The following is a 12,801-nucleotide window of genomic DNA, read 5'->3' on the forward strand; positions in this document are numbered from 1 at the left end:
GAGTGCAGGGATTAAAGGCGTGCGCCACCACCGCCAAGCAACTTTTAATTAATTTGAAGTGATTTTAAATTTACAGAAAAGTTTCAGAATGGGGGAGAGGGAACGCTTTACAGCTCTCTTCCAGATTTCCAATTAGCATCTTAAAGCACGCACTATCTATCACTCTGCCTCACGTCGACGCACATATACTTTTGTCAAAACCATTTAACAGTCACTTGCAAACATGAACCTTCAATATCAACCCCCAAACAAGACACCCTCCATGCCACCACGAGGATACTAACATCAATCACAGCACCACAAACCCCATTCCGATGCACAGAACTGCCTGCGAGTCCTTTTCCTAACATAGGAAGGTGGGCGCAAGCAAGTTTTCTGTTGTTGTGTTTTGTTTCATGAGACAAGGTCTCGATTTTATAGTCCCGGCTGGCCCCAGACTGAGTGTATAGATCAGACTGGCCTTAAACTCAACAGTCTCATTTTGGGACAGATATGTCTGGATTAGTAATTCTGCTTGCTTTAATCTCCAACTTGCTGAGACGACAGGCAGATTCCAATCAACAGGATAAAGGGAACACTGGAGCAAAAGCACAGTAAGAAAAATAATATTTATCAAAGCATTTATTCTAAGACAAAGCAAGTCTCAAAAAATTATTAACAAAAACTTGCTCATTTCTCTTTTTTCTGCATTCTCTTCTGAGTTTGTATGTTAAGTCATCCAAAATAGTATTTAAAAATCAACAAAAACACAGAATCTGAACTCAGCATATAAAACAAAAATGAAAACATTTTCCTGAGAATTTTAGTCTGCTGTTCTATACTGAATCAAGGACAGAGCGGGTGCACTTGGCACCCACAACACTGCTCTGCAGCACCACACCATTGCAGGGCACCCTTAATGTTTACACAGTGACAAAACTGGCCGACAGTGCCGTTTATGGGGTCCCTGTGTTTAAATGTAACTGTACCTTGTAAACACAAGCTAACGGGAGAGTATCAAACATAGTCAACATCTTACGGTTGACGATGGCAACTGCTGACAGGCAGCCCAAGTTACGAGAGGCATCAAAATCTTACGTTTGATGACCGTATGGTCCTAACAAGTCTGACACATACTTACAGATGCGAATGGTCACGATTAAAAGAGAGCTCAGCTTCCAAAGACCCCATCAAAAGCCACAACACATTACCTTGCATAAGACAAAATTACCAGTTCTAAATTTGATTAATTAAAAACTAATCTGAAAAGCTTAGACTTAATGTAAAAATAAGTTTAATGCAGCACATTTGTGGGATGATGTTATAGTTTACAGAATAAAAATTACCTTGGTAAGCAGTAATTTAAACTAAAATTTCATTAAATGTTGACAAATACTCATTTCTGAAATAAGCTGCACCCATCCTAAAATACCAAAAAGAGGCTGCTGATTAAAGCAAAATCTGGACTGATCTAGAAATATTCAAACATAAAAGCAATGTCTCAAACATGTGTTAGCAAACATGAAGAACCATGCCTGTGCCCAGTATGTTTACTGATGCTGCCGGCCGGAGCCATATCCAACAGAGAATCACCACCCGGAGTCTGTCTGACAAGGATGAGCTCCTTGTTGTGTTTTAAATGTATTTGTTTTCTCACTTATTTATAAGGCATATGCTGTCCATGACTAGAACACAGTAAGGGTTTGCTTGGTTTACTTTCTTTGAGACAGGGCCTCATTAAATGATCCAGGCTGGCCTTGAACTCATGGCAATCCTCCTGCCTCAGCCTTCTGTGTGACGGGATTACAGATATAAGCCACCCAGTCTTCTTCTGTGTGTGTGATGGGGGTCTTTATTGTTTCCAAGTTCATGTTTTCTTTCACAGTAGGGTTGGGGGAGATCCATGGCATTAATCAGGCCTGCCTGCAAGAGCAGGGCTGGGGGGTTATTTACTTCCCAGAGCTGGAGAGATGGCTTAGTGGTTGAGAGCACTGACTGCTCTTCCAGAGGACCAGGGTTCAATTCCCAGCATCCACATGGCAGCTCATAAGTGTCTGTAAATCCAGTTCCTGGGCAATCTGACACCTTCACCCCAAGGCACAAAATAAAGTTAAATAAATCATAAAAAAAAATTTTAAAAAGGGGGGGCAACTTCCCACTGTTACCCCACTGAGGAACAGAACTCAGCTCTTCCCAGCCTAGGTTCCCCAGTACCACTAACAGCCTATAGCCCTGGAGAGGGTGTGGCCTCAGGAGATCCTCTCTCACCATGATGGAAGTAAGCTACTTTTAATCTAAGAAGTTGTAGTCAAAGGCTACATTTAAACAAAGTTGGACTACCAATTCCCAGATAGTTGGGTTTACTAATGCTTCTCTACATTTTCTTTACTTCCACCAGGAGGACAGGAGTTGTTGGTGTTGCTAGAAGGAGATGTTTCTCTTTAGTCACAAACTACACTGACAACCTGAGAAAGAATGAATACCAACGAACAGTCAAAAGGAAGGACCCATCAGAGCAGGCACAGCTCAGGTGTGCTGATCAAGCCTACTGAGACTGAAATAGAAGGACCACACACACATACACATAAAGACATGAAAGTAGAGGGACTTGCTGGGAAGAAGGGTTTGGTAGACAGATAAGAGAGCATAGCAGGGGAGAATATCTCAGAGTACATTATATACAGGTATGAAATTGAGAAAAAAATACATGAACTTGAAAAACATAAAACTCCAAACCCTAGAATTCAGGGAAATTCTAAGTGACATAGCAAATCCCCCTTGATCAAAGGTAGGAGTTATAAAATCATTAGAAAAGGCAAAATTGAAGTTTCTACCTTAAATCAATCTAAGCCTCGGTTGCATCAAATGGAGACAAGAAATTTCTATAATAGCCTATCCCCATGTACAGAGAGAAGGGGATTTATATATTTTGTCTCTTCAATAAATTCTGTCTGTATGTATTTGAAATTTTATTTTTAAAAAGCAGTGGATCTATCTACCTACATACACACATAGATACAAAGCTTCTAATATAAACAAAACAATATCAACCACAATTGACTCAGGTTGGAAAAGCTGGTTCTCGCTGGGAACATCTCGCTATCCGTATCATTGGTCATACATGAAAAACGAAACCTGTCCTACTTCCTAAAACCCTTCTGTTCTACCAGATCCCTAAATGTCTTAGGTGAAAAAAGTCACCCCGGTAAGTGTCTCCTTGCCTGGTTTCAGGGTGATCTCAAAACTGAAGATCATCCACAACAAAACCACAGAAATAGGCCCACTGCTTTTTAAAAATAAAATTTCAAATATATACTGACAAAATCTATTGAAGAAACAAAATATATAAATGAAAATGGTCATACAAAATACAAAATGTGAAAGTCATTAGAAAACAATACAATCTGATAAAAACAATTTGGTTTCTACATTTCAGCCTATATATTTAAACAAACTAAACAACCACCAATCTGGTCTTAAGAGAAATGGACGCTTCCAGATTTGTACAAAAAGAAATACAAGGTAAGACTAAAACATTTCATAGTACAGGAAAATAAAATGATTAAAAAATTACAGAGCAAGGCACGGTGGTGGTGGCACATGTCTTTAATCCCAGTATAAGGAGGCAGAAGCAGGCAGGTCTCTGTGAGTTTGAGGCCAACATGGTCTACAGAGTGAAACCCTGTCTCAATAAATGAGGAAAAGAAGGGAGGGAGTGAGGGAGGAACGGAGAGGGGAGGAGGGAGGAAGGGAATAAGAGAGAGATGTCAAGAAGCCAGACAGAAAAGCTCCAGTAGTCAGATCTAGAACAAACCAAGAAAAAAAGCAAAGTATCAAGTAGCAAATACAGTAGGAATGTACAAATCCATTTACATATCAAGACCCGAAATAACGAATGGAGGGAAGGGGGTGAAAGATGACTTCCTCACAGCAGAATTCCAAGTAAGTCTAGGAGGAGTGCTGAATCTGGTCATCAACCACAACAGTAACAACCGTTGTAGGCAAAAATCGCAGTGGATACTAAAACTAGCATGTTGAGTATAATGAGCAAAGGCCTTTTGTTTCAATGTGTTTCAAGGCCTTGTGTTAATCAGATGAACTACAAAGAAAAAATATTAACTCTGGTGGAGAAAACAGCAGGTGCCAGCTTATGAAAGCAGATCCAAGCTACCACATGCTGACCAAGCTGCTGCTCTTCAACTAGGGAGGATGCAGTCAGAAGGACATCACCTCACAACTGTGACACCAGAGCCATAGGGCACAGTGTGAACTTCACTGTGCAGAGACAAACTGGGTCTTAGAGGAAGAGCAGTCCACAGAACAACTGCATTCTGCAACATCAACACCGTGACACATGCAGTCTGAGGAGCAGCAGCAGATTAAAGTACACCACAAGTATACTCTCCCCACTAAACGCAAACATAACCCACACGGGGATCCAAAAAGAACCTGGAAACACTGTACTAGTCACTTCATACTCTATACTCGGGCTATCTAAGAATACGTGCCAACTTTAGGAAAAGCCTGCAATGATTCTCAAATGTCTATTAATAAAGAACAACTGGGCAAATCTGTTACCCTCTGAAGAATTTCAGTAAAGGACATATCGTAATTGCTATCATTGAGTCTTTTTCATTAAGCAGGAAGTGCTTTCAAAGGAGCATTTGTTTAAAAACTGGTATCTTTTACCAATCAGATGTACAGAATTGTGTAAAAGATGGCCAATATCCACTGCTGACAGTGGCGGGTGAACACAGGACGGGGTGAAATAAAGCAAGGACATTTCTGGCAGGGTAGTTTGGCACGTCAGCATGCTCTGACCTAGTAATCCACTTAGGAACTGCAGTCTAGGACTGGACAAGTCAGTGGGGTAGCACTTGCCAAACAGAAACAAGAGTCTAAACTTGATCCTGCCTTAACAAGAAAGAGGAAAAAAGACTGCTTCTATAAACACTAGGATATCGTAATCTATCTTTGTATTGACATAAAAACAGAGAGAAGCAAATAAGATGAGAATTAAGAGGTAATTGCCAAATTTTGATAATAGTGAACAAGAGATTTTTATTTTAAAAATAATTTAAATAAAAGGAAAGAGAGACCTAGAGTTCAGAGGTCAAGTGAATCACTGGAGGGCAAGAGCCCAATAAAGATGGTAAAGCAAATCAATTGGTTGCTGGGACTATCTCCCAAGAGCAGGTCAATGAGACCTCTAGGAAAGGATGGCCCTAAAACATGACAGAGTGAAATCCTCTAAAACCCTGTTCTCGCCGGGCGGTGGTGGCGCAAGCCTTTAATCCCAGCACTCAGGAGGCAGAGGCAGGCAGATCTCTCTAAGTTCGAGACCAGCCTGGTCTACAGAGCTAGTTCCAGGACAGGCTCCAAAGCCACAGAGAAACCCTGTCTCGAAAAACCAATTAAAAAAAATAAAAAAATAAAACCCTGTTCTCCAGTGCAGCAGTCACTGGACATGGTGACAGGACACATTTGGTTCTAACTCCAAACACTACACACAACTCAGGATGGAAAGGGAGTGCTAACACTCAATGCCATATAGAAGCCATATATCAAGGTGACAGCATTTTATATTTTATAAATAATGAACCAAGAAAAGCACAGGCAAGCCACCTCTTTGTCTGCGGCATCACTAGAAGATACGGCTTGTATCTACATGCATCTGAGCACTGCTACTCTGGACGCTTGACAATATCGGCAACTCTACATCACTTCTTTGGATCTGCTTTGTTGTTGTCCTGAGGTGTGGCTCAGGACTCTACAATTCGCCTGCCTCGGCCTTGAAGGTGCTGGGATTCTTGGCCATGCCCAGCTTCCCATCTGAGTCTGTCAGGGTCTACCACTTACCTCAGACAGACCACTTTAAAATAAAAGTTTGGTCCTTGAAAATGACAATTAGTCTCTAGGATCTCAGTATCCACAGAAGTAACTAAATACAGTACATACGTGAAAATTTTACTTTTTCTTTTATTTCTTGTTTTTTGAGACAAGGGTTTCTCTGTGTAATTCTGGCTATCCTAAAACTTGCTGTTGACTAGGCTGATCTTGAACTCAGAGATCTACCTGCCTCTGCCTCCTGGGTGCTGGGATTAAAGGCCCATGCCACCACTACCAGGCTAATATTTTAAGTTTCTATAGATGAGGCTCTGTACAAGTTTAAAGTCATTATTTTAAAATATAGAGTAAGAAATAGGAAAAGAAAATGACACCTAACTCCCATCATAAAGTACTTTTCTTTTGTAAAAGAATCAAGAAGAAACAAAGTCATACAAATTTAGAACAGTATCATGAACAGAGAACTGGAAACAACCCAAATGATAGAGTACCAAATGGAAGATCATTTGGCATTATGAGGAAGTCTAGTGCACGTGCCAGCATGGATCACTGTTGGAAACATTGTGCTATGTGAGAAAAGTCAATCAGAGCTGGGTGCTACATTGCCATGGCTACATGGCAATACTTATATTAACAGAAATGGGTTAATTTAAATGTAACAGCTAACTAGTAAAAAGCCTGAGCCATCTGGCAAACATTCATAATTAATATTAAATCTGAGTGGTTATTCAGGAACTAGTGGGCAGGAAAAACCTACAATTACAGCTGGGTCTTTGGTACACCCCATAATGTGCACTTGAGAGGCAGAGACAGGGATCAGGAATTTCACCACAGCCTGGGCTTCATGAGACCCTATCTAAGAGAAGTCAGTCAAAACAGACTACACATTGTTAGAATCCATTTACGCAAAAGGTCCCCAAAAATTCAAGTCCACACTAATAGATGGTGGAGCACACCTTTAATCCCGGCACTCCAAAAGTAGAGGCAGAGGGATCTCTAGTTCAAGGCCAGCCTGGTCTACAGAGTGAGTTCCAGGGCAGCCAAGGCTACACAGAGAAACCCTGTCTCAAAAAAAAAAAAAAAAAAAAAAAAAGCAATAAAACAACCAGCAAAGATTCCCAATGATGGCCAATAAACACATTTCCCTCTGTGGAGATGAACATTTTCTCAAGCCACAACCACAAATACAGTTTAATACTGTCATTCTACAGAAAAGTAAGAACAACAGCGCTCGGACACAAAAAGCTTCTCATGGGACTTACTGAGAGCACTCTGACGCCTTCCCCTTATTCTGATAGTCCATTATACATTGAATAAGATGGTTATTTTCATCCAGCATCTGAAACACAAACAAGAAAAAGTTTATTGTTAATCTAGCGCTCATCAAGTAAAATGAAAAACTAAGACGTCTGAAGAGGAAAGACAGTTTACTACAGAAGCACTTCAGTCAGAAATGTTCCTCAAAGCCATCCTTACAGATTACAAAATCATCCAGTGGACGAGAAAAACAACACCCTGGGAGAGTCACTGCTACTGTGTCTACCTGCTGCTACAATTCAAGTCCACAGAAATAAAAATTGTGAAATTGGCTGGGAAGTGGTGATGCAAGCCTTTAATCCCAGCACTCAGCAGGCAAAGGCAGGGGGAGCTCAGTGAGCTTGAGTACAAGACTCAAGTCTACAAGAATAAGTTCCAGGACAGCCAAGCTACAGAGAAACCTGTCTCAAAAAAACGATAGATGATAGATAGATAGATAGATAGATAGATAGATAGATAGATAGATAGATAGATAGATAGATGATAGATAGATAGATAGATAGATAGATTGATTAGATAGACAGACAACATATAAACAAACAAAAATAAATAAAAAGTAAAAATCATGAGATTGAATTGAATTAACTTAGTTAAAATTTTTCATTACTGTTAAAATGTATAAATCACTTATAAAATATGCTATACATGATTCATATAGATAATTCTGCAACAACTGATTTTTATAATCTATTTTTCTAGAAATGTCATATCTACATGGAAACTGAACCTCCTGGGGTCGTCTGTTAATATAGATTATAACTTATAACACACAAAAAACTTTACTTTGTATATTTGGAATGATATCATATTTAATCAATTATGTTTAATACCTATTCCAATATCTGTTTCTTTTATTTAGCATTAGTGTGAGCTCGCACTCTCTCACTGCGCGCACGCACGCACGCGCGCACCTCCAAGTGCCAAAGTGCACGTGAGACTAGAGGACAACTCCTTGAACCCCACTGAGCCATCCTTCAAGTTCCACTGTTTTGTTTTTGCTTTTTAATACATTTAATTACCACCTATGCTATCTGTAACTATAGTTTCAACTAGCTGAAAGTTGGTTTTGGAGTATTCAAACAGTTTGTAGTACGAAAGGAAAAGATCTGTCCTTACCCAGACTGAAATAAACACAAGGACTTGAGGTAATAGGCTGTATCTGGTGTTTCTTCTGACATCCCCAGGCATGGCATACACATGACACACACACACACAATAAAAAGTCTTAAGTCATTTCTCACTTCTTATCGAGAATTTCTGAAAAATGACCACTTAGCACCTTCTAGATCACTCACTCATGATAAACAACTAATAAAACATATAAGAAAGAACTCTACTGAGAAAAAGGAAAAAACCAGACTTTTTCTAGAGTTCAAAAGGAAAGCGCAAATTCCGCCAAAAACATGCTTCCTGCACGTGTGTAAGGGAAGCTGTTCACCAGACTACCACTAGAGAAAGAAACTGCGTTTCCAGGCACTGCCAGGCGGGTTTCTTCAAAGAAAATAAAGCAACAGTTGGGCAAATGATAAACTCCACACTACAAAGACCCTGACAGTAAACAGAAAGCGATAGCCATTAACCCATGGGTCTGCAAGGGTGCCCTGATTGGTACTACAAGTTGACTTTCTCTCAACCTTGCTCCAGGATAGGGAACAAGATGGAGATACTCAGGGCAAACTGCTAAACTTGACAAGCGACTTTTCAAAGTCTACCACGCTGAGATATAGAATAGTGCCTTGCTAGACACAGGCTCAGAGGATAATAAAGAACCTTTGTGTCCCCAGTTGGCAGTCCCCGAGCGGAGACTGGGGTGGCACTGTCCTCTGAGGGCGCAGCTCCCAGCCCTGCGCTGACTTAATGCAAACCGCCCGCCCGTCGGCGCAGACAGCCGCAGTTGGCCGGCGAGAAGACTCGCCCTCCCGAAACCCAGCGCCCGGCCTGCGCTCAGGCGCATCTATCGGGAGCAGAGGGGATCGGATCCCGGTTGCTCCTCTGAGGAACCCCCGTGCCCACAGGCTCCCTCCTCGGCTGCCCCGAGCCTCTACGGAAGGTTCCCAAGTTCTCCCGGGAGGGCCTCAACTCCGAGGAGTTTGCGGCGCAACACTCCGGGCTCCGGCTTCCGCGAGTGGGGTCCCGGCGGGGCGGGGCGACGGCGGACTCTCGCGGGCCGCCCCACTCCCGTCCCCGCGCCGCCCAGCCGAGTACACGCGCCCCGCGGGGAAATCGGGCGGCGGTTGCCGGCGCTTTTGTGCGGGCAGAGCAGGCGCCAAAGGGTTCTGCCGGCTCCCCGGCGCCCGCCCTCACCACCGCCGGGCCGCTCCCCACCCCCGTCCCCCGCCACCTCGTCTCGGCCCGCGCTCCGGCGCCTCCCCGAGCTCACCTTCTGGATGGCGGCGGGCGTGATCTCCCCCTTGCCCCGCTGCCTCGGGGCTGCGAACGCCACAGACATGTTGCCACCGAGCCCGCGATCGGCGAGTCCGGAGCGCTCCGGGGGCCGCGGAGCTGGGGGCCCGACGCCCGCCTCCCGGGCAGGCCCACCTCAGCGCGCGCCGAGGGGGGCACGAGGCTCCGGGGCAGCGCGCATCGCCGGCCGAGCCCGGCTGGGCGCGGAGTCGCAGCTCCCAGCAAGGCGTCTAGGAAGCTCGTCGAGGCCTGGGCGGCTTGGGCCCCGCGCCCGGCCGCCCGCCCGCCTGTCCTTGCCCCCTGTCGGGCGTCACCCCCGCGCCCGCGCGCTGATGGTAGCGCCGCGCCGGCCGCCTCCGCCCGGACGCTCAGGAAATGGTCCCGCCTTCGCGGGAGGGAGCTGCCCGGCCGCGCTGTCACAGGAAACGCGGGGCTCGCCCGCCAAACTGTCCCCAACTGCGCCCGCGACCCTCCGGGGAAGAGGCGGCTGCCCTGAGTCGCCTGGGCCGCAGCCGAGAGGGAAAAAGACAGCCCGGACTCGGGAGCGACTGCCGGGTCGGCATCGAGAACGCGGATTCGCTGGTTTAAATGGCTCCCTGCTCTCCACGTGCGCACCTTGGAGTCGCTCGCGAGCTCGCAAAGTCTAGCCCAACAGTTGAAAGGACGCCGCCCCGCAGTTTACTTCGGGACAGACCCCTCCCACACTTGTGGATCACTTGATCTGACTTAGGGCCTTTGAAGGGAAGCTATGAAAAGGCACACTCTTTTCCAGTTAAATACTTAGTGCTTGTTAATTAGGCCCAAGCTGCCAGGCTTCAAGTCGGTATGAGGGGGAGAAAACCAACAGCTGCAAATTAATAAAGGAACACGCTGCTGCAGATTAATTCTGGAAACTTAGATTTCCCAATCGCAAAAAGGAGGGTTAATATGCTGTGTTACTCATCAGTGATGCTCCAAAATTCGTGCCTAAATTATTAATAAAGTGAAGAACAAACATACTTTTTAATGTTATTTCCAAAAAAAAAATTTCACAGGTCATTTTAATTCATTCAGCCGTTCAGTGTGTCTGCCCTGCTGTTTGGAAGTACGGATGGTAGAAAGGAATAGCTGGACAGGAATCTCTCAAGGATATTATGCGGCTATAAAAAGGACAACAAAAACAATAACTATAGCAAACAAGGACAGAACTGCAGGGCATTCGTGTGACTTAATGTGGAAATGCCCCGCTATATTTAAAAAGCTCTAAAGCGTGAAGATTAGGCTTTCAGATGGCTCACCTGGTAAAGGTGCTTGTGGTCAGACCTAACATCCTGAATACAGACTAGGACCAACATGGCAGAAGGAGAGAAGTTTTATTCTGCCCCCCCCCCATGTGTGTTCCCTTATCCCACCCACTCCGTGCATTTGAAACATTACACAAACAACACACACGCACACTAGGAGTTATATAGGCCATTCTAAGAATAAAGGATGGAGCCTTCTCCCTCCGGTCCAATGGTAACTTTCTTGGGAATTAACTCGTTGCCTTTCACTTTCCTAAGAAAAGCGTTATGGTACAAGTGGATTCATGTAATCCCACGGAACTGAAAATACTCTTCAGAGCTGAACGGTAACCAGTTATTGTCCACTGGTAACTGTGTGTCCGATGCTTGGCATGGATGGGCACATTTGATTTACCAACAATACCTTAGTAATTAGGAACAGTATTTCAGAGGGGAAAAGTGAATCTGAAAACATCCTGTTACCTCCTTGACAGCTAGCATGGAAATCCTACAGGCATACCAACCAACACTTGTCTCAATTTCTACATTCCAATTTAAAAAAACAAAAACAAGTACATTTGAAAAGTCTTCACATCCCAGGGAGGACTTGGACAGATATTCTAAAGCATGGCTTACCAGTAGAAGTGGGGACTCTGTAGACCATAGGTTACAAGACTTCCAGTGTTTGGAGCAGTGGGATAAGGCCCCATGCGGAAAAGAGCCCTAGTGTTTGCTGTGATTGACACTGAAGTGCTTTCTGTGTGTTCCTTTGCAGTGCATCTGTTGGAAAGCGTTGGTGAAAAGGGCCATCCAAAAACACAAACGTGCACTATAGAGAACACTACTTCATCTCCAGATTTCCTTGGTAAAAAACCTAGTCAGTTAGCTTTCCCTGGAAAAGTAGAGAATTCAGAGAAAGGGAGGCTGAGGCCTGGAGGGGCCTGACCTAGACATACTGGTGTTGCACACACTCTCATCTTTACTAGTACTTCTGGGAGAAATCCTGGGGCAGTGAACGCCAGAGGAGAGGGAGTGAGGAAGAGACTCAACTTTAGCCAAGGCAGAAACCACCCACGAATCCGGGAAGTCTGCCTGAGCAATAGAAGGGCTTGGAGGGCTGGAAAAGGGTGCTCTGGAGTAGCCATCTTCCCCAAGAGAGACAGCAGGCCCGTTGGATCTGCGCATGCACTAAAGAGTTCAAGCCATGGAGCTGAGAGAAGAAGGTTTGCACACGGAGAATGTGTCAGAGAGAGGGAGCTGTCGGCGTAAATAATTAATTTCTGATTGTGCACACAAGCAGATGAAGACAGAAGTGAAACTCAAAAAGTAGAGCCAGGACTGACACCGTATAATATGAAACTTCGTGTTGGCTTCCAAATGTTTTGCTTTCTAATTTCCATGCAGATTTGTTTGTATCCTTTAAGTATGTTTCATCGGACTGACTAAATGAAGTTTTCCTAGAATATGTTCAATATTTAGTGAAACTAAAATCATGGGATTAAAATTGTTTTAGTCTCCTTAAAATAGATCCTGTACATGCAGATGTCAGAAATAACTGTGTTTGCATAGGAGAATTTCTTTAAGACTTAATGTTCTGTAATTAATAGAGCATCTGCTCTACAAAATGTGCTGATCTCCTAAGCCTCTGCACTCCCATCAGTTCTTAGGACATACCACAAGGCAGAAAGAACCCAAGTCAGTCCTTAGAAACTGTGCTCAGAGCAAGACCCCTCAAGGGCTAGCCTCCCAAGTATTTCTGCTAACAGTCTCTGCGGCATTTGATGAGTCAATCCGAGGGGTGGCTTCCAGAGATTTCAAATGAAAAGAACAGCATACATCTTTGTGTACAATCATTATTCTAGTCAGAACCAAACCAAACCACTTTTCTCAATTCTCGGTCAAAAAAAAATATTTTCTGCCGGGCGATGGTGGCGCACGCCTTTAATCCCAGCACTCGGGAGGCAGAGGCAGGCGGATCTCTGTGAGTTCAAGA

General features: G+C 44.1%; 1 protein-coding gene across 4 annotated transcripts in view; it reads right to left on the bottom strand.

Moving 5' to 3' along the window:
• Ss18 (SS18, nBAF chromatin remodeling complex subunit) overlaps positions 1–9,771 on the bottom strand; it is a 55,381-nt gene extending 45,610 nt beyond the window's left edge. Inside the window, exons 1-2 of one of the 4 annotated variants that reach the window (XM_026783545.1) lie at positions 9,524–9,771; positions 7,089–7,165 (exon numbers count right to left, since the gene is read on the bottom strand). In XM_026783545.1, coding sequence (XP_026639346.1) covers positions 7,089–7,165; positions 9,524–9,592 — 146 coding nt within the window. In that variant the 5' untranslated portion in view covers positions 9,593–9,771. Of the gene's footprint in view, positions 1–7,088; positions 7,166–9,523 lie in introns of those variants that run through there. The other 3 variants (XM_005355782.3, XM_005355780.3, XM_026783546.1) reach the window with 3 other exon arrangements.
• Between the last annotated feature and the right edge of the window lie 3,030 nt (positions 9,772–12,801).

This window comes from Microtus ochrogaster, chromosome 18 (assembly GCF_000317375.1).
Source record: "Microtus ochrogaster isolate Prairie Vole_2 chromosome 18, MicOch1.0, whole genome shotgun sequence".
Taxonomy (NCBI): Eukaryota; Metazoa; Chordata; class Mammalia; order Rodentia; family Cricetidae; genus Microtus; species Microtus ochrogaster.